We start from the raw sequence: 27,909 nt of genomic DNA, 5'->3' as shown, positions 1-27,909 counted from the left end.
TTACTTTAGTATGATGGAGATGCACCGTAACCTAATCGACTCTCATTTATCTTTGTTTAGGAGAGAAGCCATATGAGTGCCCAAACTGCAAGAAGCGTTTTTCCCATTCTGGTTCATATAGCTCACACATAAGCAGCAAGAAATGTATTGGTTTGATGCCTGTGAATGGTCGAGCACGGTCAGGGCTCAAGACGTCTCAGTGCTCCTCCCCTTCCCTTTCCTCATCACCAGGTATCCCAGCGAGACCACAGATACGGCAAAAGATAGAAAACAAGCCCTTACAAGAACAACTTCCTATTAACCAAATTAAAACTGAACCTGTGGATTATGAATTCAAGCCCATAGTTGTTGCTTCAGGAATCAACTGTTCAACCCCTTTGCAAAATGGGGTTTTTAGTGGTGGTAGCCAATTACAGGCAACCAGTTCTCCTCAGGGTGTGGTACAAGCTGTTGTTCTACCAACAGTAGGTCTGGTATCTCCCATAAGCATCAACTTAAGTGACATTCAAAATGTACTTAAAGTGGCAGTAGATGGTAATGTAATAAGGCAAGTATTGGAAAACAGTCATACTAATCTTGCATCCAAAGAACAAGAAACAATCAACACTGCATCCATACAACAAGCTGGTCATTCCCTCATTTCAGCTATCAGTCTTCCTTTGGTTGATCAAGATGGGACAACCAAAATTATCATCAATTACAGTTTGGAGCAACCTAGTCAACTTCAGGTTGTGCCACAAAATCTGAAAAAAGAAAATTCTGTTCCCACAAACAGTTGCAAAAGTGAAAAATTACCAGAAGATCTTACAGTGAAGTCTGAGAAAGATAAGAACTTTGAAGGAGAGACCAATGATAGCACTTGCCTTCTTTGTGATGACTGTCCAGGAGATCTTAATGCACTTCAAGAATTAAAGCACTATGACCCAAAAAATCCCACTCAGCTTCCTCAGCTCAGTGAAACAGAAGCTGAGAAGTCTGAATCCCCTGTTCTGTCAGAAACAGGGGAGAGCAACTTATCTCCTGGTCAGCCACCTTTAAAAAATCTTTTATCTCTTCTAAAAGCATATTATGCATTAAATGCACAACCAAGTGCAGAAGAGCTCTCAAAAATTGCAGATTCAGTAAACCTACCACTGGATGTGGTAAAAAAGTGGTTTGAAAAAATGCAAGCTGGGCAAATTTCTGTACAGTCTTCTGGACCATCTTCTCCTGAACAGGGCAAACTAAGTAATCCTACAGATAATGATAATCAAGCAGGACCTACAAATCCAAGTGAACCCCACGACAACACAAGTGATTCACAAAACTCCCTCAAGATAATTAAGTCTCAGACTTTATCAGTGGGATTGACCCTGAATGGTTCACGAAGTAATACGCCATCCCCATCACCACTAAACCTCTCTTCATCCAGAAATTCCCAGGGTTATGTGTACACAACAGAGGGTGTACCAGAAGAGCCACAAATAGAACCTCTTGACCTTTCACTACCAAAGCAACATGGAGAAATATTGGAAAGATCTACCATAACTAGTGTTTACCAGAACAGTGTTTATTCTGTCCAAGAAGAACCTTTGAACTTGACTTGTGCAAAAAAAGAACCACAAAAGGACAGCAGTATTACAGACTCTGATCCTATTGTAAATGTAATCCCACCAAGTGCCAACCCCATAAATATTGCTATACCTACAGTCACTGCCCAGTTACCTACAATTGTTGCCATTGCTGACCAGAACAGTGTTCCATGCTTAAGAGCTCTAGCTGCCAATAAGCAAACCATTCTGATTCCACGGGTGGCTTATACATATTCAACTACAGTTAGCCCTGCAGTTCAAGAAACACCGCCAAAACAGACCCAACCTAATGGAAATCAGGTACCTAAGCCTGTGTGTATTCTTGTATGTACTATGTGTAGAGGTGTGGCATAATTCAGGTCATTATTTTTACCAAACTAAGAAATATTTTAATGGGAAAAGGAAAAAAAGCCAGAATTGATTAAAATAGTGTTTAAATTGTTGATAATATTTGTTTTGGTTCCATCCTAATAAGTGGGTGATGGAAGTTATTGTAACATTTATTCCTTTGAAGCCAAGCTGGTACACAGTAGGGCAACACACAGAAACTAATAGTTGTGTCAGATTTTCAGGACCAGTTTTCAATCTAAATAATAGATATATGATCTACTTATGAATTCCAGTACCCTTGGTTAAAAAACAATGTAACCAGGCTCATTTACTTTGCTGCGCCCTATCCCCTTCCCCCCCCCCCCCCCCCAAAAAAAAAAAAAAAAAAGGCTGCGTGGAACATCTTTATCCTCCTATTTCGCCCTTCCTGTCAGCTCCCCTCCAGTACTATCTCTTGATCTGGTGGGTAACTGAACTCCTCCTGTACCATAATGGAACTTTAAACAAAATTAAAAGGAAACTTTCATTGAAAATGGGGCAAGTGCTTGTCCTTTGCATGTGTTATTTATGTACTCTACTCTGCTTCTACCTCAAGATATGTCTGTGTGATCAGAGTCGATCCCACTGATAGTTGTACACAAATTATTAAGGTAGGAACAGAGAAGAATAAAAAAACAAAACATGCAAAGGATAAGATCTTTTCTTGGTTGACTCCTTGTAAGTAGGTAATGGAAGTTTAATATAAACTCTTTCCTGTACAGTTGGAAACTGGTCAGCCTGGGTTTGGACTGACACAAGGTATGTGTGTGTTTGTTATATATTACTCATGCATACTGAGGTAGCTAATACATATTTTATTTGGATTTGAAAACTGATGCCAAAAATCTAATACAGTTTTTGTGTTTTTTGTGACTTGCTGATACCATTAAAATATGCTTTTATGCTTCTTGAGAGTGAATTTAGCAGATGAATCACAATTACAATTACAGTATTATGGTATTATAGGTACAGTTTTTGTTCATGGAATATTAGCATTCCCTAGCTAGTTACTTTAGGTTACATTTGTAACAGAATTATGGGAAAGAAAGTAGCCAGTATTACAGAATTGAACTCTAATGTTAGCATAATTTTAATTTCCACAAAAATAGTGACAAATTTAGATGCAGATGGTGTACCTTGATGTAAAAAACTGTTAGAAACATCCTGGGTCTTCCACATTCCCAATGCCCTTTTATGTACCTTTTCATTCTATTATCTCATTTCCCTCCCTTATCCAGCTCTTAGTTGGTGTGTCAGTGCTCCTCTGAAGGTTGGCCTGAAGCCAAATCTTGAAACTCAAACATTGCAACTCTGTTAAGTACTGGTTTTCCAGGCCTTCTAGTTATAATAGATCAGGAATTTTAGTGTCACAAAGAGAGACTTTTCTTGGCTATGTAAATGTTAGAATTAAACAATATTGTTGGTCAATTTATTGAAATTAAGTGAAATTACAACTAAAATTCCAGGATATGATTTATAATCTCGCCTACTGTGTCCATGGAATTTGTACTAGGTTTAATATTTTTTTTGTAATTTTCTTAGGATGAAAGGCAAGATACTAGCTCAGAAGGAGTCTCAACTGTGGAAGATCAAAATGATTCTGATTCAACACCACCCAAAAAGAAGATGAGAAAGACAGAAAATGGGATGTATGCTTGTGATTTATGTGACAAAATATTCCAGAAGAGCAGTTCACTATTGAGACATAAGTATGAACACACAGGTATGTAGTAGTAAATATAGTTTTTAAAATAGTTTCCTTATTTTAATTCTGATTGGATTCCATGCTTCAAAAATAACATGTAATATGTCCATGGTTGAAGGGTGGAGGAGAAAATAACTTTTTCATCATCATGGCTCAATGCACACCTTTTTCAGTAAACCTACATTTTTTATGTTTGTTCGATTTTCATTGCAATTCCAGGATGTTGTTTGTTTTGGGGTTTTTTTAGGGACTAATGCAAAAACATGAAATGATCAGGCATCTCTTCTCCAGCTGAGTCATGGTCATGATGATCTGACAGCCCCTCTAATCAGGGACTCATTTCTCACCTTCCAGCTCATACTGCTGCCCTCATTATTATTATTTGCTATTTACTCACAAAGCACCTTATACATGTGGGATGCTTTACATACAACTAAAAGACAATGTCCCTGCCCCCAGGCATTTTACAATCTAAGAGTCTAATCTAAAATCATTTGGAAATCAGTGGGAGTCCTCAATGAGTTTTGAATCTTTCACAAAAAGAATAGCATTGCAGTCTTAAGTTTTTTCATTTTTATTTCTCTGCATTCCTCCTTTCAACTCCAGTTCTGGCTGTTTTGGTCGTTTATTACATTCTTTTACTTTAGTCTTTGCTATCTTGTGTATTAAAGACATGTTTTGATATGTGTGTCTTCATATGCCTTTTTCTTTTTTTATTAACTAGATCTCTGTATTATTTCTCTGTTTATCTGTATTACTCTTTTTTTAAATCTCTATTAGGTTTGGTTCTTAATAGTGTATTGTCTATTAATTCTGTTAATTTTATTTTCAGTCTTTCCCATTCAGTTCAATTTCTCAGTGTGTGTTTCTCAACAAAATATGTATTTTTCCCAGCTTTGCTTTCCTAGAAGTTTAGCGTGTTAGTTTCTCCATTTTTAGAACATCTAGTTCTTTCTATTTTACTTTTTAATTAAGTACAGAGCTCAGAAAAAGTGCCTGTTTGACAGTACTAGTCATTGCTCTTCTGTGTACTGTGATCAGAAAGCTACCATTTATCTGCATCTTTCATATTAAGGCTAGGCCTATACAAACTTTTTTGCCTAATTTCTACCCTATTTAATTGTGAGTTTTGAATGCTGAAACCAAACTAACATTACTGGATTCTGTGGTATTAATTTAGATGGAATATATGGGCCCAAAGAGTCAAAGGTGTTAACATGACTCTGAAACTACAATATTAAACAGTTTTAAAGAAGTGTTGGGGTACAGAGACCTCAGCCTGCTTAGTCCCATGGCAAACACCATTACAAATCATTGTAATCTTTTATTAAAGATGCAGAAAAAGAAGAAAAACAATTAAAGCATTTGAAATGTAAAGAAATAAGTGAGGCTTTCGTTTTAACAACATCCCTTGTTCCCTTTCCCTTTAGTTGGGGACAGTCTTTAAAAGAGTGGGGCAGGGAGTAACTTAAATGGTATTAAAGATGATGGTAACTGACCTTTTTGGAAGAGAGAAGTTAGTTGGAATGGCTGGAGCGATTGTTACTGTTTTTGTTGTCGAAGTCCAATTCCATTTCCTAGAAGACAAAACAAGACAGAGAGAGAGAGAGAGAGAGAGAGAGAGAGAGAGAGGAATGAAAAGAACAGGGAAGATAGAAAACACAACTTCTGTCTCTGGTATTGGCTTTCACTTGCATCCTCACTGCTGGAAAAGCACAGGCACAGCACATGCTCTTACCAGTCACTCTGAGTCCTGGCAATCTCGTATCAGCATTGGGCTGTTTCGGGGGCATTGCTTTTAGCTGCCCCTTTTTGCTCAGAGGCTTACAGCAGTGTTGCAAAATATACATTCTTGGCTCGTTGAACCAGATTCTTATTGGACAGAATGCAAAAGGGGAAGGAGAAGAAATTAGGTGGGGAAGGAAAAGGACACACGGAAAAGGGGTGACAAAGTCTCACATACCAGGTTGTCTGGGATTCACCAGAGCCAGTGAGTGGAGGTGGAGCCCTTTTATGGTTTGGTTTGGTCAGGATATCTCTTGGGATCAGGACAACCAAGACACAATGATTTACACTGGAACCCAGGGCCCCAGGAGATGGTGGGGGTGGCAGCCATGATGGTGAAGCTCTCTCCTTCACCTCCCTTCGCTTTCTCTCAGTCTCCTTTATTTTAAGGACCCCAAAAGGAACTGATGGGCAGAATAGTCTATCCTCTCATTATTTTATCCACCAATAGGCCTAATTTCAGACCCACCAATTTTGGTTCACTGATTTCTGATCTCACACTGTTCTTGTTCACCAGGCATGATCTTGATCAGTTTTGTTTAGACTAATTCAGTCTTTTTTCTTTTCTCTTCTCTCTTCTTTTCTTGTTTTATTTTTTACCTTTTCCCATCAAATTATGTTGTTATAGGCTATTATGACATTTTATGAACTTTCACTCACTTTTCACAGTTGAGCTCACAATTAGGGTAAACAACACCAGTTTGTTATGTTTAGAAGAGACATTAAAAAATAGCAGAGAGGGGACAAAGAAAAAAAATCTGAAAACTGGAGCAGATTGAAGACTGAGGGATAAACAAATACAGAGAGACTGAGCAGGGGTTAGGGGAGAGATTTTTCTAATGAATTTGTAGGGACAGAATAAACACTTGTGCCAATCTGTTTTTGGGGGTGAAGATGTTTCTTCTCCTCTCTTCTTAACACAAAGTGAACAAAAATATTTTAAGTGAGTTAAGAGTGGAAAAGATGGAATTAAAATCCAGGTTAAAAATGGATTTGAATTTGAACTAATTTTCTATCCAAAAAATATTTCATGAAATTCCCCATCATTAATTGGGATCCTATTCCTCTTATCCCACCTGATTGTGGGGTGTTCATTCGCTAAAAGTAGCCCCCAGAGCCAGTCTATCAACTTCCTACATTCTGTGCAATTTTGGCAAATGGCTTTCAAGACAGCCATTCTTGTTCTCAAATTATTCAGCTATGTAGAAATTCAAGAAATTCAATTCACACAGTTCAACAAAGGAGTTAAATGGATTTAAGCATGTGATTAAGCCAGTGAGACTCAAATGTGTGCTTAAAGATAAGCACATGCTTAATTGCTTTGCCAAATTGGGGCCTGAGCAAGCTGTGGACGATGGTGCTGAGTCTGCCCTTTGTTAGAATGGAAAAATAGGGTCGATAAGTGTTGCAATTTTCTAATGTCTTTTATCATCTTTTTTGGAATAAGGTTTTAGTTATCAATGTGGATCTTTATAGTTCCATTGAGTTACCTATACAACTGGCCTAGAGTTGGTCTCTACAGACCTGTCTCCATTCTCTTCCTACGATGAGCAGGGCATACAGTCACCTGATAGTCTCATCACAAAAGGAAGACTGATTTATTGAGTGCAGAAAATAAGTCTTATACACAAGCCTCTGACCTTGGAATATGACATATATCAACTCAGAACTTTGGATGGGTTTATTTACATTTATTATTATTTTGATTTGTTAAATCCTACTTTCAGCCTAGAATTTAGGCTGAAATTCAATGGGAAATGGGTTAAGTCCAGTTAACTCCAAAGCAGACTGCAAGTGTTACAAAGGGATCTCACAAAACTGGGTGACTGGACAACAAAATTGCAGATGAAATTCAGTGTTGATAAATGCAAAGTAATGCATATTGGAAAACATAATCCCAACTATACATAAAATGATGGGGTCTAAATTCACTGTTAGCACGCAAGTAAGAGATAGGTCAAAAATCAACAATGTTAGGAAACATTAGGAAAGGGATAGATAATAAGACAGAAAATATCATAATGCCACTATATAAATCCATGATATGCCCACATCTTGAATACTGCATGCAGATCTGATTTCCCCATCTCAAAAAAGATATTAGAATTGGAAAAGGTGCAGAGAAGGACAACAGAAATCATTAGGGGTATGGAATAGCTTCTATATGAGGAGAGATTAAAAAGACTTGGACTTTTCAGCTTGGAAAAGAAACAACAAAGAGGGGATATGATAAAGGTCTATAAAATCTTGACTGGTGTGGAGAAAGTGAATAAGGAAGTGTTATTTACTCCTTCACATAACACAAGAACTTGGGGTCATCCAATGAAATTAAAAGGCTTCAAGTTTAAAACAAACAAAAGGAAGTACTTCTTCACACAACACACAGTCAACCTGTGGAACTTGTTACCAGGGGATGTTATGAAGGCCAAAACTATAACAGGGTTCAAAAAAGAGCTAGATAAGTTCATGGAGATCCATCAACGGCTTTTAGCCAGGATGGTCAGGGATGCAACTCCATGCTCTGAGTGTCCCTAGCCTCAGTTAGCCAGAAGCTAGGAGTGGAAGACGGGATGAATCCCTTGATGATTACGTGTTCTGTTCATTCCTTCTGAAGTACCTGGCATTGGCCACTGTTGGAAGACAGGATACTGGGCTAGATGGACCATTGGTCCAACCCAGTATGGCCGATCTTATGTTATGTTCTTAGGCTCCTTTGAAAATCCCAACCTTAATGACCCTAAGAAAAGAACACCTTCTTAAATAAATCTTCCAACAGTTGTACCAAAATCCAAATGTGAAACCACCGCTTTTCAACAAATAGTCTCCACCAACCATAGATGATATGGAAACCAGTAATAACAATTAAAGTGTGGAAACTAAAGTTACAAATATTTGCTTATTATTTTTAGGTAAAAGACCTCATGAGTGTGGAATCTGTAAAAAGGCATTTAAACACAAACACCATTTGATTGAACACATGCGACTGCATTCTGGAGAAAAGCCCTATCAATGTGACAAATGTGGAAAGCGTTTTTCACACTCTGGGTCTTATTCTCAGCACATGAATCATCGCTACTCCTATTGCAAAAGAGAAGCAGAAGAGCGTGATAGCACAGAACAGGAAGAGACAGGACAAGAAGTCCTAAATAATGAGCATGCTGGTGCCAGAGCATCCCCATCGCAGATCGACTCAGATGAGAGAGAAAGTTTAACGAGGGAAGAAGAGGAAGACAGTGAAAAAGAGGAAGAGGAAGAGGAAGACAAAGAGATGGAAGAACTTCAGGAAGAAAAAGAATGTGGAAAACTACAAGAAGTAGAGGAGGAAGAAAGGAAAATTGAAGGTAACATGAAGAATGAAGAATCTGTAAATCAAGTGAGCAATGTAGAACAAGAAGCTATACAGAATGATGAGCGGGTGTCAGAAAAAACAAACAAAGCTTAACTGATAGTTGTTTTTTTTTTCTATAAGGAAAGCAACTAATTGGTAATGAAGTTTGTTCTATACTATATATGCTTAACATAGAAACACAGTAGTCTGCATACTGTGATTTCTGTTCACTACTGTGTAAAAAATAAAATAAAAAAATTATAGTAAAATAAGAAAATGAGAAAAAAAAAATCCAGGTGTGCCTGAACCTCAAACCTAGTAATTTTTCATGCAGTTTTCAAAGTTAGGAACAAGTTTGTAACATGAAGCAGATTAGAAAAATACAGTGACTCTGGAAGCAAAGATTTAACAGGTTGTAGGAAACCTGATTTATTAGACAAGCATCTGGCATCATTTGTTTTATCAGTATTAATTTTCATTCTTATGTTGATTAATTTTAAGCTGTACAATTGGGAGAGATTTATATGATTTTTTTTTTATCCGGAAAACATTTGCTAAATCCGCTTCAGTATTTTATTATGTTTAGAAAATGTGAGAACTTCTGCACTACAGAATTCCCTTTCGCAGAAAAGTATAATGCAGTTCCAAACAGTGCTAGACTACCTTTGTAAATTCAACCTAGAAGGTAGCAATTATAACATTAGATGTTGTAGTAGAGCATATTATCATTTAAAGTGTATTGTTAGCCTTAAGAAAGCAACTGATAGAAGAACTGAAGTTTCTTACTCATGTGGTTAAAAATGTAGTTGAAAAGATTGTTGTTGAGTTCTGATTGCAGGGACTAACAGTGTTAATACTGGTAAGGACAGCAAAGTCGTCAAAAATCAGTGTTTGTAATTGTGTTTTGAGTATGTAGTAACAATATGAAGGATATGATATGAAGCTTTGTATCTCCTTTGGCCTTATGCAAGACCTGTGTGCTGTAAGTGCCATTTATCAGTATTTTAAAGGCTCTGACCAGCCTTTATCTAATGTGTGGCCTACAATAACTAGCATTTGTTAATTTGCATCAAACTTCTAAATAAATCATGGGGGGGGGAGGGACACTCAACCATCCAAAAAGTAAGAACACTGGTACATTTCATTATTTAATTCTTCAGTATTATGTTTGGTTGATATCTAATTTGCAGAATTTCTCTACAATAATTACAAGGGAAAATTTCTAATCTGCTTTATTGGTTTACTTTAATTTCAGACACATACATGACATGTTATCTGGCTCATAAGTGTTTCCAAATGTTAGTTATTATGGACCCCATTTATTAACAATGTTAGCTGATTTTTACCTATCAGTATTATTTTATTTCTTTTAGTTTATAGATCTGTGCAACATTTTGTACTGTATGTCTTCAAACCTGGCAGTATTAATACCCTTCTTACTGACATATGTACCTTTTTAGTTTTAGAAAACTTTTATATTTATGTGTCTTATTTTTATATTTCTTTATTTATTACACAGTGTAGTGTATAATACTGTAGTTTGTATTAATACAATAATATATTTTAGTATGAAAATTTGGAAAGTTGATAAGATTTAAAGTAGAGATGCAATTGGTTCTCTTGCATTGAGATTTGATTTAACAGTGTTATGTTAACATTTATACTTGCCTTGGACTGTAGAACAGAAGAATTAAAATGGGAATGTATTAATTTTACAGTTGCAATCAATTCATTTTACCTTTACCCAGTTTTTAATATAAAGCTCTTACATTTTGAAATTCACTGTGTGACTAATAGCATGATGCTCTGCAGTTTTATTAAGAGATTAGCCTAACCATAAAACTCTCATTTCCTTAGGAAGCCAAATTAGAATAATCTTATAAACAGTGTTGGGAACAATGTTTAACATTTTTGTGCCAATTTGTTCCTGTATTCATGTATGTAAGTTACAAATCTGAATCTTCATTTTTAAGTTCCTTGTTACATCATGGTCATTTTCTAGTTTTTTACCAGGCTCCCCATCTCACAATAAAATGCGTCAACAAGCCTGACTTACTGTCATTATTCCAATAATTTAAGATGATTATGTTTTGAATTATTTTTGAGATGTCATGCAGACTTCACTCTTAGCTTGGATACAGATACTCCACTTGAGCTGTGTGTAGGTAACAAATGAGTAAGAGCAAGGTATAGGGATAGCTGTTTTGGTGGTTCACTGGCTTCTATAAAGATATACCAGAGGTTCCGGTTTCAGAACCAAACCACATGTTTTCTTGGATTTTTGTTGCTTTTGGATCTGCATTGTATACTTTTAAATGATATATCTTATTAACACTTATTTTAAAGCAAATAGTTCTGTGAGTGTTTTCTTGATTTAGCACTAGGTTCAAGCATATATTGCTGTTGGACTTTCTTACCGTTTCTAATGCAAATTCAGGTGTAATATTTTTTTAAAACTTTAATTTTACATTAGTGGCTTTTCTGTAGCAGAGATGTCAGTTCAATATTTTTAGAAACTCATATCTTTACATTGCATATACTATATGTAAAAAGAAATGTACTGTAAACACACACCATTTACAAACAATGTTCTGCTGTCTTAATGATCCCTAAAGAGCATTTTGATGTGAAGGCCATGCATGTTGTGCTTTACATTCAAATATCTGTGTTTTGAAACACTTTAAATCCTATTACAGCATGACTCTTCACTATTAATACATATAAAGGATTGTTCCTATGTAACAGGTTTCTCTATAAGATAGCTAGCATTTTGGCTGTATTTCATCACATAATATACCAAATATTGCAAGGTTTAAGTGGAGTAAACTGCTCACTGAACAGTATACACCTCTTTGAGAAAAACCTAAAATTGATTTATAATGCTGAAGAAAGATAAATTGGCTTTTAATTAACTTCTTTGGATTATAACAGGAATTGTGCAGGAGACTTATGACTTCTCTCAGAGAAAACTGAATCTGTGTCTAAAGATCCTTTAAAGGCATAGTTAACGATGCCCCTCTTAAAGCCCATTTCAGAACAGGCATTTCGGCACCTCCACCATTAAGGATCATTTCTACCTCACTTGTCTATAGTAATAAACCCAGCGAGACATTTGTTTGAGATGGGGTGGGGGGGAGAATACTTGCTTTTGCACTGTAAAAATGAAACAGGATTTGAGCAAATCAGGAAGTTATCTGTTATCTACTGTTACACGTGATAAAGATTCAGTTATCATATAAATCCCAGTTGCATGTGAAAGGCCAATAGCTTTCAGTTCCAGAACCTCAAATGAAGCAAGAGAAAACTATGCTCAGATAGAAAACAGGTTCTGAGTAATTTGGAATCAGGAAATTCCATGACTTTCTGTGAGGAAATTTATATTGATTACAGATTTAAACCCTGTGTTAAAATTCTGAAGCCAAAAACACGTATATCAGCTTTAGCACCGTTAGATTTCAGAGATGGGCTCTGATGCTTCTGGTTTATTGTTTTGACATCGTGTATTGTCCATCTGAGGAACTCAGATGCATTACAGTAACTCTGATGCATTATCCTAAATGCAATTGGAGGAATAAAATCAATTGCAACAAGGTGGAACTCTGGAGACCTGGATTGTATTCTAGACTATGTCACCAAGTTCCTACGTGACCGTAGACAAGTCAGTTAAACTCTCTGGACCTCAGTTTTTACAATAGTAAGATAGTGATCATACTTATCGGTATATATTTCACAGGGGTGCTGAGAGTTTAATTTTATGAATGTGTATGTAAAATATTTTAGATACAAAGATGGGAGACACTGTGTAACTATAAACCATTATTTATTGATAATTTCCTTTTTGGAAGAACTTTCTATTACTCCAAAGGAAATTACAGTGAAGACTGAAAAAGAATCAATCTTAAAGGGGAGGAAAAGATAAAACTGCATACAGTATTTTCAGAATCTCATGAAAGCCACACTGGAATAGTTAGTATGAAAGCTGTCCAGCAATAAAAGCCCATCTTGCAAATCTTATGTGACTAAGCTGTACTCACATAGATCCGTTGTCTACTCAGCAAGTAACATTTCGCAATATTAGGTGCCATGATTGACTCAGGATATAGAGCTGGTGAAAGCACAATATGATGTGTGCATACAGACCCATGCTCTGCCACTACATGAAGCTGCCATCCTTGGATTTGGCTCAGAACCCATTGCAGAGAATTCTTTTTGACTTTACAGACAAGGACCCGTCTTAAAATGCATCTTAGAGCAATATTGTCTTCTCCTGAGACAGCAAGTGGCAAAGCAATTACAGGAAAAATCAGACTGACAGAAAAATGTAAAAGTAAAAGGGTATAAGATCTGAATATATATTTTCTCTCCTAAACAGAGATTACAGGGGAAGAGAGAAGTTAAAGTGGAATAAGGGTTTACTGAAAGGGAGCTTTATCCTATGATCTGTGTTGTGTTTATAAACTGAAAAGTGATCCAGGTGAGTCAGTCTCAGTGAGGTCACAGACTATTGTCTGTGTCTGTTTCTCCCTTAAACTCTGCAGCCATGAGATGACTCAGCCATTCTGCCCCATGATGCGGAGGAACACCACCAGTCCAGATCAAGAAAAAAGGTAAGGCTCGTTTAGAAGCAGTATGGCTCAATGGGATAATGATACGTACCTCCTTAATTAAGTACTTTGAGATATACTGAAGAAAAGTGCTATAGAAGTGCTAAGTATTATTATTACATATTATTATTGGGGTATAGGGGAAGAAGGGTCTCCTGGGCTCAAAGATTCAGAGAGAGCAGGAGTAGAGCTCTGAAATGGAGAACAGGAGAGGAGCAGAAAAGATCCTAATGCAGAAATAACTGCTTGATTTCATCATCTCCCAATTTATGCATATTGTGCATGTCTTTATTGTATGCAATATGCTGTGATGTTTTGATGCAATTTTTACATTTGTAATTGTTTTGTGAAACAGCTGTTTAATTTCTGACTTTAATAGTAATATTAGTAAATTGAATATTGGAACCAAACATGTAATGTGTATAAGTCATGAACACTTTTGATGGCAGATGTGGGGGTTGGCCCTGTAGTTATGTCTACATTGCAGTTGAGGTGTGATTCCAGAGGCTTCACTGTTGTTGGTACCCAAGCTAACTAGATTAAAGCTAGCTCAGGTTGTCTACATGCGCTGCAATCTCATACCCTGATTTTGGATCTTTTCGATATTGTCAGCTTTCCAGGACAGGAACGGTCCTCATTTTGTGTCCTGCAAAGTGCTGAGCAAATTTTTGGCATTTAAATAATGAGGTGCTTTACATAGTGTGTATTTAATCTAGGGACTTAGGAGTAAATGAGCTTTGAAATGTATGTATATGAACTAAGCGTGGCTCCTTGTAAACTTCTGATTTTCTTTTACCTAAAAATGAATGGGAAGGGTTTAGTTAATTTGTTGTTACAACTAATATTCTAGCTTGCACTTGTAGCAAGGGGCTTAATCCTACATTCCTTGGACACTGGCAGAATGCAGAATTGGGCTGTTAGAAAGGAGAGACCTGTATGTAGAAAGGTGCTGAGGAGAAGCATACTAACTTTTTAGATGCTTAGACTGCTGTATGCATCTTTCATTCTTAGGAATCTCTTTTTAGGCCAAATCCTGTGTGACTGACTGCACATCATCTCCTTGAAGCTCTTGACCATGTATGTGAGTCAGGCTAACAGGATTTGCCCTCTTGTGTTTAATAATATCCAGATGTATATTTGTTCTTTCAGTATTAAAAAATACACTTTGATATTTGAAACAAATTGCTCTGGTGCTGGAGATAAACTCATCTGAAAAAGCTGCAGTGGAAAACAGTGCAAAACTCCCAAAGTATGACATTGAGGCTATGTCTACACTTAAAATGCTACAACAGCATGGCTGCAATGCCACATAGCTGTGCCACTGTAGCACTTCAGTGTAGACACTCACTACAGCCACGGGAGAGGTTCTCCTCCCACTGTAGTTAATCTACCACCCTGACTGGTGGTAGCTAGATCTGCAGAAGAATTCTTCCATTGACCTAACAATGTTTACACTGGGGCTTTGGCTGGCTTAACTGCATCTCAGGGGTGTGGATTTTTCACACCCCTGAGAGACAGAGCTATGCCTGTGTAATTTTTCATGGTAGACCAGCCCTGACTTGCAATTAAACATAGTTACACAGCAAAAAGATGTGGGTTTTTTTTCAATCAAGTTAGCTCAATTGATTCAGCTTACCTTGATTGACAACCCTCCTCCCCCTTCACATTCATGTGGACATAGCTTAACACCTTTTAGATTGTTTGGTAGATCTTTAGATCATATCAGCTGGCTACCTTGTGGCTAACACCTTATAGATTGTTTGAAGTGGTCATGACTACAACATGATCAGCTCAAATGATGTAAAAGGTGTTAACTTGTGGCTGCATCGCTGTTAAGGGGAGTTTGCAATCCAGAAAAAAGACTCCATTGAGTTAACACACCTTTTCCCCCCACGTAGACATGGCCTAAATGTCAAACCCTCGGCTTAGCGCACAGCTCAAATAACTGAGCCATGTGCTTTTGGAACCTTTTGGCAGCAGCTAGCAAAGATGTTCTGTAGCCTGCATCACTATTGTTCTTGCCATGTGGGATGAGAGGAGGCCAGGTCACTATTCAACTACATTAAAGATTGAGAGGTGACTTGGTTACAGTGATAAGAACCTTCGTGGGGAGAAAATACAGAGAATTAAATAGCCCTTAAATGTAGTGGAGAAAGGCACAATAGGAATCAATGGCTAGAAGTGGAAGCCAGACAAATTCAAATTAGAAATAAGGCAGAAGTTTGTAACAGTGACGGTAATTAACCACTGGACCAAACTACCAAGGAAAGTGGTGGATTCTTCATGTCTTTAAATCAAGACTGGATGCCTTTTTGGAAGACATGCTTTAGCAAAACACTAGTCACTGGGCTAAATATGTGGGTAACTGGGTAAAATGTAATAGTCCCAGAAACACAGGCGGTCTGACTTGATGATGTGGCAGTGTTGCCAGCTCTTGTAGTTTTTTTTCACGAGTGACCAGGATTTTGGCTGGGGCTAGAGCCAGATTTCTGATGACATGAGAAGCTCCAGCCCTCTAGCGAATTTGAGCCCTCTGATGGCTGCCTGCCCCACTTGCTTGTCTCCTGAGGCTCAACAGCCAATCAGATCTGCTGCTGATAGAGTTGTCTACATGGCCTCCTCTCAGCAGCCCAAAAGCATTCTCATGGGGAGAGGAGGGAGCTAAAGATCCCAGGAGTTCAGAGCGGCTCTGTTCCCTCCTCTCCTCTCCCCAAACTCCCCGCAGAATCTTGCCTGGGAAAGGACAGAGAGGAGTGAAGAGCCCTTGACCTGCCCCCCCCCCCCCCCGGAAAGGAGAGAAGGGACTGGGCTGAGACCCCCCCTTACAGCTGGGAGAGGAACTGAGGAACCCCAGGATGACCAAAGGTGAGGCTGGGTGGTGGGCTGAACTGATATGGGTGAAGATTGAACGAATGCAGAGCCCTGCAACCAGACCCAAACCCAACAGGACCCAACTACAAGTGTTAAGGTTGGGTCAGGTCACCTTTAATGATTTTCTCCTGCCTGTGGGGTTGGCATGGTGGCGGCAACATGTCCTGCTCCTGCTGGCCACAATCACCTCACTGCAGAGTGAGCATGCTGATGAGTCGCAGCACCTCCCATGGGCAGGAGACGGCAGCTGCGTTGCTGACTCAGGTTCCAGGGGGAAGGGTCAAGTCAGAAAATAACTCGACCCTCTCAGGCACATAGATTCCAAGGCCGGAAGGGACCATTGTAATAATCTAGTCTCATCTGCTGCATAGCACAGGTCATAGAACTTCCCCAAAATAAATCCTACAGTATACCTGTTAGAAAAACATCCAGTCTTGATTTAAAAATTGTCAGTGATGGAGAATCCACCACAACCATTGGTATGTTGTTCCAATGGTTAATTAATCTCACAGTTTAAAATTAACACCTTCTTTCCAGTCTGAATTTGTCTAGCTTCAATTTCCAGCCGTTGGATCGTGTTATGCCTTTCACTGCTAGACCAAAGAGCCCATTATTAAATATATGTTCCCCCTGTATGTACTTCTAGACTGTAAACAATTCACCCCTTTAACCTTCCTTTGTTAAGCTAGATTGAGTTCCTTTTTTGTCACTATAAAGAAGATTTTCTAATCCTTTAATCATGCTCAAGGCTCATCTCTGAACCCCCTTTAGTTTTTCAACATCTTCTTGAATTGTGGTCACCAGAACTGGACACAGTATTCCAGAAGTGGTTGCACCAGTGCCAAATACAGAGGTAAAATAACCTCTCTACTCCTACTGAAAATGCCCATTTATGCATCCCAGGATCGCATTAGTCCTTTTGGCCACAGAATTGCACTGAGAGCTCATGTTCAGCTGATTATTCACCTCAACCCCCAAATCATTTTTGGTCCTTTTCTCAGGGTAAAATTAGGCCCAAGCAGACATCTAAACTGATCCTGTGCTGAACAGATAGGGGTGGGGGCTGGTAAAGACAGATGAAAAAACACAACACTGTATAACCTTTGTAAAAATCTCATCACTTTTTGGGGTCTGAATCATGACTTTTGAGCTCTTGAGGTTGGAAATGCTGCTTACGCTTCCTTTGGGCCTTAACATCTGTGAATCGGTGCTGCAGGGTTGGCTGGAAAAGGGAGCTTAGATTTGTGCTCTGTTGCTTCCGCCTATGCAGCTGTCCTCAGCACGGTACTTTTTGGTGCCAAGAGCAGCACAGCACAGAGCAAAGCCCCCTCACTGCCAGCACCAGCACCAGCCCCTTCCTTCAAACCCCACCCTGTGGAGCAAGAAGAACCAACAGGCCTCAGTGTTGGGAAGGGATAGAAGGATAACCCTGCTGTTCCCCCTCTGCAAGAGAGCATGGGCCTTTAGGTTGCCCTCCTTGAGGGCAAGAACAACCATCTGGCTCTCCTATCTGGCTCCCAGTGTGGGGAGGAGAGAGGAGCAGTGGAACCTAACAGTGGGACTCATCAGAAAGCATGGTGGAGAGGAGCCCTCCTGGCAATCTTTGTGGGGGGAAAGCGAGAGAGACACTCCCTATACACAATGCCCTGTAACCTAGCAGAAAGCACACTAAGCTGCGACCCAAAAGCTCCAATCCCAGTGCTTCCACTGACCACTGTCAATATTCCTATGTCCTTCACAATGCTTATGATAAGCCAAGATTTCATAGGTTGGCAGCAGGGTGGTAGTGGTGATCAAATTCAAATTGGTGAACAATAACCGAGCTTCTACAAGGTTACTTCATGCAGAGCTGGGAATGGAACCTATGCCTCTAATATAACAGAGTGTCTTCTGCTTTGCCACATTGTCTTTTAGAAAGACCATGACAAATTAGGTCTTTCTGTAATCTACACTATCGCCCTTTAGCAGTTGCGCCACATATAGAGGTTTATGCTGTTACTACTTCCATGCAAAGAGGGCTGGTTCTTTAGCTCAGGTGGTAGAGGCTCAGACATTAACATCTAGAGTTCCGGTTCAGTCCATCAAGTTGAGCCAAAAAAAGGTAGTGGTACATTTGGCTGTACAGTTTGTAGCCACTAGATTTCAACATAGTCCCAGAACCAGGAAGAGAAACCAAGAATGCTAATGCCCAACATTCCAGTGCTGTCTGTCTCACAAATACTTGTGTAATAGATAGGTGATGTGTGTTGTCTCTCTGTCTATGGGCTGGTCCACATAGAGGATAGTAGCATTTTGCCCCCCCACTCCCACCCCATCCCTGATTGCTACTGTATATGAGGTGGAAGATTATGGGTTCAAATTCTGGTGATAATTCATGTGAAAGTTAAAAAATGTGTTTGTATAAACCTTAGCGTAAATACAGTGGAATAATTGTATGATTTTATATTTTAAAACTTTGCTTTTAGCTGTAAATTCGGATATTGGTACCAATATTGGTTTTATGGTTGCATTTTGCCTGGGGAGCCGTGCCTCCTAAAATAGCATGTGACAAACATAGAATGTGTTTGAGATTTCTCTTCTCAGAAAACAGGCCTAATTGATGTGGACACAGCGGCAAAATGAGGACAGACACATGCATGGAATTAAGTGGCAGGCCACAACTTTTATTAAACTTGACCACAGGGGAGGGTTCTATCCACCCATCACCCATAATCTGCTATATCAGGCATTTGATTGGTTCCAGTGTGGGAGTTACAGGGCTCTTTACCATATAACCTGTAACTAATGCCCAGGTTTACAGGGGTCCTTACATGTAACCCATAACATGGGGTGGGCTCGACTCGGCTCCCTGAGTCCTAGCACCCTCCCTGCACGAGGGGGATAGAGAGTGCAGCAGGGCAGGGATCTTGGTCCCGAAAGACCACAAGGTCTCACCCTGTCACATGAGCCCAAGACTAAACACCAAAATCCCAGGTCTCTTACCTCTGGGGACTGTTCGTTTTATTCTCTTAACCACACTGGAAACCAGCCACATAGGGTGCCAGTGACTAGCTTGGAAGCTCCCCATCCAACCATGCTGCCTGGTATCACACCACCTGCACAATCCATGCCTGTACATGCCATAACCGTATGTCAGCACCACGATCTGACAGATATATGCCATCATCCCTGAATACTTCTGGCTGATTATAATGAATGTCCCTGTGCTGTATCACTGAACTCCCTTTCTCCAGAGATATCGTGGTGACCCACTTATTTACTTTCTTACTAGCTTTGTCCACATGGGCTGGAACTGCTCACAGCCCCTGCCTGTCAGTGAGTGCAGAAGTGGCATGAGCTGATCCCACTGCATGCCTCTTCTGCAGGGCCGGCTCCAGGCAACAGATGAGAAAGCAGGTGCCTGGGGCGGCACATTGTAAGGGGTGGCATTCCAGCCAATCTTGGGGTGCCCAGCCCTGCAGGGGCACGGACCCGGCCGAGGGGGCGGGGACAGGAACTAGTGATCCCCTCCGCTCACTGTGCTGCCGGGCTCCCTGGTACGCGCCACTCCCCGCCGCCTGCACCGGCCTCCGCCTCCCACGCCGCTCTGAGCCCGGCCAAGCTGCCTTTAAAGGAGCAGCTGAGCCAGCACCTCCTGCAGCCCCTAGGGGCTCAGCCTGCCCAGCCGGGAGAGGCACCCCAAGGCCGGAGGAGGGAGCCCCTCTCGCCCAGCTGCGAGCGGGCTGCAGCGCCTGACTGCCCACGGGCGGAGGGAATGGGCAGGTGCTGCCCTTCACCCCCCTGCGAGCCGCCTTGACCCCCCTCCATGTGCTCCCTGCAGTTGCTGGGTGGTTTTTTTGCTTCGGCAGTTCGGACGCCTTTTTTTTGCCTGGGGCGGCAAAAAAGCTAGAGCTGGCCTTGCTCTTCTGGATGCGAACAGCTTCAGTCCGAAAGCCAAGCTGAGATTCGGCTGCCGTCCTGGCTGCCCTCTTGTGGGCCCGATGCACTATAGAGTGCCCACGCATCCAAACGTTGCTACGCTCTGGGTAGCTTCTGAAACAAACAAGCACATTGGGTTAGGTACGTTTTGCCATTCCCTGCCATCTTTTCCTTGGTGCAGACATAAGTCCTGTAACACCTTGATTTCGAGTGTCCTAATGCCTGCACCAGCCGCAGGGCAGAACACTCTGCAGCCACTAACGTGGCTGTCCCAATCCTGAAAGGATGAGTACCAAATTTATCCTGGTCAAGACCACAGTAGCACAAGGTTTTTTTCAGTACCGCACTGAATTGGTACCTTGTCAGGAAGCTGCCATCACCACATGTGAACAGCAGGCCCAGCTGGAGGCCCCAGATTTTTAGTGAGTGTGTAACATTAGCATTTGTGGGGGGATTGTGCCTCAGGACATTGCTAATGAGCTGTAGGGTCTTTCAGATGTAGGTCACCAGTGTGAGTCCTGTCCAGCTCAGCGGGGATCAAACTTGTTTTCATTTAGGGCATGCTTGGTCCCTGTTACAAACAGGCCTGGTACCACACTGTATGCACACCATGCTGTTGAGAATGTACCCAATTCCTGGATCCCATGTGCTTCCAAGTGAATTGGGTATGGGTGGAGTTTAGTCATGATTTGAGTCCCCAGGCTCAGACCTCTTGTCTGAGCTGTTCCTTGTGATGTGGGACTCTGCAGTTCAGCTGCCCTAGAGCCCGAAACCTGTGCCTCAGACCTCCTGAGCCTCTGTCACCTTTAGTCAGTCCCTCAGAATTCCACTTAACTGTGCATGCTCTGGACTGCTAGTTTAACCCCTTTGAGATACCACAGCAGGAAAGCAAGGCACACATTCTTAACCACAGAGCCTTTGCTCGTAAAGCACTTGAGAGTTCAGATATTTGAGAACTCTGTCCCTTACCACAATAAGCCTGATTCTGGGCCCCCTAGAGAGGACTTCTACAAGAAGGGCCTAATTCACCTTCCTGTCTATAATTTTATGAGACTTGGCAATACTATAATTGTCACATGTCCATTTGGGTGAGCAGGGGAAATTAAAAATCAGGAGACCAAAAATATGATTTAATCTTTTTAAAGCAATATCATGGTTTTTTCTTGGGGAGATTTGGGAGAACTCATGGTATTTTAACATTTGGAGTTGGCAATACCGTATTCCAGCCAGCCTGCCTCCTGCTGCTCATGTCTTGTCCCAAGACCCCAGTGGGTGTGGGTGCTGTGAGCTGTAGTTACTTGTATCTAGCACACTAGGATGCATCACTTTGAGGGCTTTAGGTGCTACCACAGTATGAATGTTTAGAAATAATGTGAGTACGAGGTTAAACGAGGGTATCAGGGAAATGGATATTGTGGCAAACCTTCTATACAAAGGGAGGGCCCACGGGGAGTGGGGGAAGCAGGTGTCAGACGCATTACCTGGGGATTCTCCTGCACCAGAGAAGTCCCCAGCTGACTTTTTAAACCCAGATTGCTGACCCCTTTGTGCCACCAGAGCAGTGCAAAAAGCCCAGCATGGGGGCTAGGTTCTGTCTCAGGGAGTTCACACTGCACAAGTGCTCTGCAACCAGAGGACATGGAAGGGGTATACATATCCTATGGAGAGATAATTCTGACAGGATCTGAGGAGAGGGGATGTATTTTCCCCACAATTTATTTAGATTACTGGAGCTCCCCCAGTGTGGTTGGTGCTTCCCAAACATAGAGGAAGACATAGACCCTGCCCCAAAGAGCTTAGTCTTTATAAACATATATAAATAAAAATCTGGACAGTGCATTTTACCTGCTCCCCTAATTCCCTCCCTGTACATCTTCCCCTGCTGGGATTACTCATGTTCTGGCGGACACTTGCTCTTGGCACAAGTAATCTGAGTGGGTGGCTCTGCAAGGGCTGGTTGTCAGAACATGGGAACAAAATGACTCTTTGGGCCTGATCCTGAACTCAGTCAACCCAAATCAAAGTTGGGAGTAACTCCATTGCAGTAAATGGAGTAAAGCCTGTGTAAAGCCATCAAAGTGAAACCATAATCAGCATTTTCATTCTTCTTCCAGAGATGTCCCTGTGGGTGCGCCACTTCAGGTAATTATGCATCTTTGCTCTGAGAGTTTTGCAGCAGTGCCTGTACAGGTCGCACACTCGCGGTGCCTGCTTATTGTGCCGTTGGTGCTTCATCTAGCACGCATGCTACTCAGTCTCCTCAGTTCCTTCTCAACCATCCCTGGCCTGAGACGGAGCTCAGCAGTCCCATTGAAAACCTTCGTTTCTACTAGACAAGTTTAGATAAATTAGTGAGTTAGGATAGTTTAGATACGTTAAGTTTCAGTTATTAGAGTTATGTTCCCTACCAAAAAAAAAAGTTTTAATTTTTCCATCCCTTAGTACAGTTAGTATTAGGTTAGAAAAATGCCTGGTTCACCAGGATTTAAAAGATGCACAACATGCAGAGAGGCGATGCCTGTGTCAGATGGACACACTCAATGTGTTTGTTGCCATGGGGAAGTTCACATTCCTCAGAAATGTGCCCATTGTAACAAACTGAAAGCTAGGGCATGCAGAGAGAGAGACCTGAAACTGAAACTCATCTTGATGGAGAAGTCACTAAGACCAGCCTCCAACCCGGGGCAGGAACCCTCTTCCTGGCATAGGTCACCAGTCTCTTCACCGCCAAGATCCCCAAAGACCAAAAAATCTGCAAAAAAAAATGGCCATCCTCTTCGCTTCATAGAGAGCAGACCAACACAAAACAGTCACCAACTAAACCACTCTCATCGGTGCCGGGCGCACCGTGGCTCACCGTGCAGTGGCCAGCACCAGAACCCAGCACTCCGGTGCAGAGTCTAAGGGCTCTAAGCTGTCCGTCTCCACCATGGCACCGTCAACAGTGCTAAAGGAGACGAGACCAACAACCGCTCCTATTTCCGTGCTGCAGTCCAATGCTGCTAGCACAACAGCGCCGACACAGACTGCACTGATGTGGCTCAGTACTCCTGACACAACGGCACCTTGCTCTTCAGCACCGAGGCTCTTGGTACAACACAACTTTCTGCACCAGAAGGATCTGTTGGTCTCCTTGACACCAGAGTCCCCTATTTTAGGCACCGATGTCTCACTGGGGTCAGCGGTACCATAGTAACAGTTATCTCCGATAGCATCAGAGTTCTCGAATGATGAAGATGAGGAGGTTGAAGGGGTATTCTCCCCTCACCATTCCTCCCCAATCAGGATACCTATGGCTGCTGGACCACTACGATCACGGTCCACATATACGCACGACATGCCACCATGGTACGGTCACCCGTGGATGGTATCACCCAGGCCTTCCCTGGTCACTGGCCATCCTGGAATCCCTGTGGGTCTTACAGAAGATACCACAGCAGGCATTCCCACATAGGGAAGACACCAGATCCCCACCTCCACCCTCGGAGACCGTAGTGACCAAGACAAGGGATGAGAGGACACTGCTCCTGACACCTCGCTAACCAACAACAATTCATCCTCCTCACTGGATGAGGCTATTATGCCTCCACCCCCAACCAGTGTGGATGACTTTACACACTTCCAAGATTTATTCAATAGAGTTGCCAGTTAGCTCAAAATTGCTCTGGAGCAAGTGCCGGAAACTCAGCATGAGCTAATGGATATCTTACAGACATCTTCCTCCTCAAAGATAGCATTGCCAATCGATGGGGCTATCATGGAATCCACCAAGATGGTATAGCAAATTCCAGCCACCATAACTCCAACCTGCAAAAGGGTGGAAAGAAAATATTATGTTCCCTCGAAGGCATCGGAATTTTTATTCACACACCCAACACCCAACTCACTGGTAGTGGAAATGGCCAGCCAGAGGAGCAAACAGCAGTTTCAGTCCACAACCTTCGATAAAGATAATAAGAGGTTGGACCTATTCAGCCGCAAAGTATATTCTTCCTCCATGCTTCAGTTCAGAGTGGCAAATTACACAGCACTACTTGCCAAATATGACCACAGAAACTATGGAAAGTTTATGGACTTTATTAACAAGATTCGAGAGTAAAAGAGAATTTAAATTGCTGGTCTCCGAAGGACAAATGATTGCGCACGCGGCTCTACAGGCCTTGCTAGACGTTGCTGACATGGCCGTCAGGTCCACCGCTACAGCTGTGGTCATGAAATAAGCCTCATGGTTTAACTCCTCAGCATTCCCACAGGAAATACAGAACACAGTTGAAGATTTCCCCTTCGACGGAGAAAAATTGTTTGCAGCCAAAACCAGTGAGATACTGCACACTATGAAGGACTTGCGGCCAACTCTCCGTTCGCTCAGCATTCATACACCTGCCACAAAAAGGAGACAATACAGGTATCAACCATATCAGAGAAATAGATACTCAACATATACACAGCAACACCAGAGGCCTTACGAACAACAAAGACAGAGACCACAACAATGCTGACTTCCATCACCAGTGGCATCTCAACCTGCTTCCTCTAAGCAATAAATTAGAAGGCTTGGTCGATGGCTTAGAAGATCTCTCCCACATTCCAGCACTTATTCCATCCATCCATCTATTTGGAAACAGTTTGCTCCCATTATACCTGAAATGGGCTGCCATCGCCATGGACAAATGGGCCCTAGAAGTCATCCATATGGGCTATACCATTCCTTTCCTGTCCATACCTCCCACCCCACCCCTGTCCCTCATCAGGGACCCTTCTCATAAACATTTGCTATGCCAAGATGTAGATCATCTCCTCCAATTAGGGGCAGTGGAAACTATTCCCGTGCAAAACAGGGGGAAGGGGTTTTATTCCCACTACTTTTTAACACACAAGAAAAATGTGGGATGTCGACCTATCCTTGATCTCAGGCGACTGAACAAGTTTGTGAGAAAGCAATGGTTCAAGATGGTCACCTTAACAACAATAATACCAGAGCTGGAGCAGGGGGACTGGTTTTCAGCCCTCAACGTGCAGGAGGGTTATTTTCATGTTACGATATACCCTATCCACAGGTGTTTTCTGAGATTTACTTTGGACACAGACCACTATCGGTTCAAGATTTTACGTTTCAGCCTGTCAACAGCGCCTTGCATTTTCTCAGAGATCGTCGCAGTAGTAGCAGCACACCTTAGAAAACAAGGAATAATAATACTCCCTTAACTGGACGACTGTTTCTTGAAGTCACACACTCGATCAGACACCTTTCGTTCTACCCAAACGATGATAGATTGCTTCCAGAGTCTCAGTCTACAAATAAACTAAAATAAATAGACAATAGAACCAGCTTAACAGTTAAAAATTCATTGGTGCGACTCAGTGGCAGCGAAAGCATCATTTCCACGAGACAGATTCGACACGATAAAGACACTTATATCCGCAGTGCAGAATAGCCCACAGGTCACAGCCCACGCATGCCTACAACTTTTGGGCCACATGGCAGCATGCACGTTTTTGGTCAAACACATGCACTTACAATACGCTGCCTGCAAGGATGGCTAGCAACCATCTACAGACCAAACAAACACAGGTTAAACATACGATTAACAATGCCTGCCACGGTCAAGGATTCATTAACCTTGTGGACTCAACCACACAACCTTTACGCAAGATCCTCCATCACAGATGATCACAAAGGATGCCACCCTTATACGGTGGGGAATACATAAGCAACATCACAAAATTCAGGGATTATGGTCCACAGCCAAGACAAGGCTACACATAAACCTACTAGAACTTCATGCCATCCACAATGCTTGCCTCCAATTTCTACCATTCATAAGAAACCAAAAATAAGAGTAATGACTGACAACATCGCTTGCATGTTTTACATAAACATGCAAGGGTGAGCTCGATCACACTCACTATGCACCAAGGCTATGATACTCTGGAATTGGTGCATCCAAAACAATATCCACATCTCGGCTTCCTACCTATCTGGATGCCAGGACACAATGGCAGAAGAACTCAGCCAGACATTTTCCCCACAACCACGAATGGGAATTAAATGATGCAATACTGCAATGTATATTCCAAAAATGGGGCCACCCACAAATAGATCTATTCATGCCTGCCCGCAACACCAAATGTCCAAGATTCTGCTCCCGAGCAGGTCTGGGAAAGTGATCAATGGGGGATGCATTCCTGACCAGGTGGAATACAGACTTCCTCTGTGCATTCCCATCAATGCCATTACTACCCAGAGTAATACAGAAAATAAGGACTGACAAAGCCAGACTCATCCTAATAGCCCCCACATGGCCAAGACAAGCATGGTATCTGTACATAACACAGATGTTGGTATGTGCCCCAATCACTCTCCCGCTTCAGACGGACCTGTTAACACAACAAGAGGGTCAAATGCAACATCTGAACATAGAGATGCTACATCTGAAAGCATGGTTCCTCTATGGTTATGTAAAGGCAAACTAAGTTTTTCTGAACAGGTCCAGCAGGTGCTACTCCACAGTAGAAAACATATTACACGTAACACCTACCTACAAAAGTGGAAGAGATTTACAGCATGGTGTACCACCAGACAAACCGCTGCAACATCTGCACCTCTTCCATTGATATTAGACTACCTCCTGGAATTAAAACAATCCAGCCTCTCCATCAGCTCAACAAAGTTACACTTCGTGGCTATCACTGCTTTTCACCAAAAAATTGGCGACACTACAATATTTGTTCACCTAATCACCAAGCGCTTCCTGGGGGACATTCAAACCATGTATCTGGGCATGAGACCACCCACACAACCTCGGGACTTAAACTTGGTTTTAATGACCCTCACTTGGAAACCGTTTGAACTCTTAGCAAACTGCTCCCTACTACACCTATCCATGAAAATGGCATTCGTAATAGCGGTAGAGAAGGAACTGAGGAGTCTGGGTCGCACACACACTAGATGAAGTGCCAATGGCGCACGAGGCAGGCATCGTGCATGTGTGACCCATACAGGCACTGCTGTAAAACTCTCTGAGCAAAGGCGCAGGGACGCACTATCACCAGGAGCACCCACAGGACACACTTCTCGAAGAACCTCAGTTACTGCACAAGGTGAGTAACCTTCTCTTCTTCCTCCCATCTTTTAACAAAAGCAGAGTTATTTGTGTTCCTATTTCAAAGGCAAAAGTAGAAAATGGAGAGCCAAAATTTGGCCTGATGTGTTTATTAGGCATTTTTTTCCTGGAATGAAAATCTACAAAAAATAAAATATGTTGCTTTAATGCCATAATATGGTTAATAACCTTACTTATCTGTCATGTTAGTTATTATGATGTTTCTGTCATCATGTTTAACAGTGAGGGCTCAGTACTGCAAGTACTTACTTATATGAGTGATCTCTACATGTGGAAATAATTCATATCAGGATTACTCACATGAGTTAAGCTTTGCAGCATCTGACTCCTACCTTGCAACTAGAATCTTCAGAAGTGTCATTTTAAAAAAACTGCCATGGAAAACACACAATATTTTCCTGCTTTACTATAGCTTAATGGGAACATTCTATTTGGCTCATTATTCCATCCCTACAATCTCTATTTCTGTCTAAGACTGACATTGCTCATGCCATTAACTGCATTACTCATGCCATAATAATGGAAATGTATACAATATTTTTGAATCTGTATCAACACACAATGTTGGACCCTTTTAATTTAAAGTAGCTACAGAGTCTGACATCTGAATAAGCAAATGTTTCATGACCAAAAA

The 27,909-nt window shown here is 41.5% G+C and overlaps 1 protein-coding gene across 3 annotated transcripts in view; it reads left to right on the top strand.

The window, feature by feature from the left end:
• Positions 1-10,772, top strand: part of ZEB1 (zinc finger E-box binding homeobox 1) — a 198,682-nt gene extending 187,910 nt beyond the window's left edge. For all 3 annotated transcript variants that reach the window (XM_034760134.1, XM_034760136.1, XM_034760135.1), the window contains exons 7-9: positions 61-1,871; positions 3,483-3,663; positions 8,340-10,772. In XM_034760134.1, the coding sequence (XP_034616025.1) occupies positions 61-1,871; positions 3,483-3,663; positions 8,340-8,872 (2,525 nt within the window). In that variant the 3' untranslated portion in view covers positions 8,873-10,772. The remainder of the gene's footprint in view (positions 1-60; positions 1,872-3,482; positions 3,664-8,339) is intronic.
• The last annotated feature ends 17,137 nt before the right edge of the window (positions 10,773-27,909 follow it).

Source organism: Trachemys scripta, chromosome 2 (assembly GCF_013100865.1).
Source record: "Trachemys scripta elegans isolate TJP31775 chromosome 2, CAS_Tse_1.0, whole genome shotgun sequence".
NCBI classification, from domain to species: domain Eukaryota; kingdom Metazoa; phylum Chordata; order Testudines; family Emydidae; genus Trachemys; species Trachemys scripta.
Note: the sequence above shows the minus strand (reverse complement) of the source record. Positions and strands in the feature narration are given on the sequence as shown.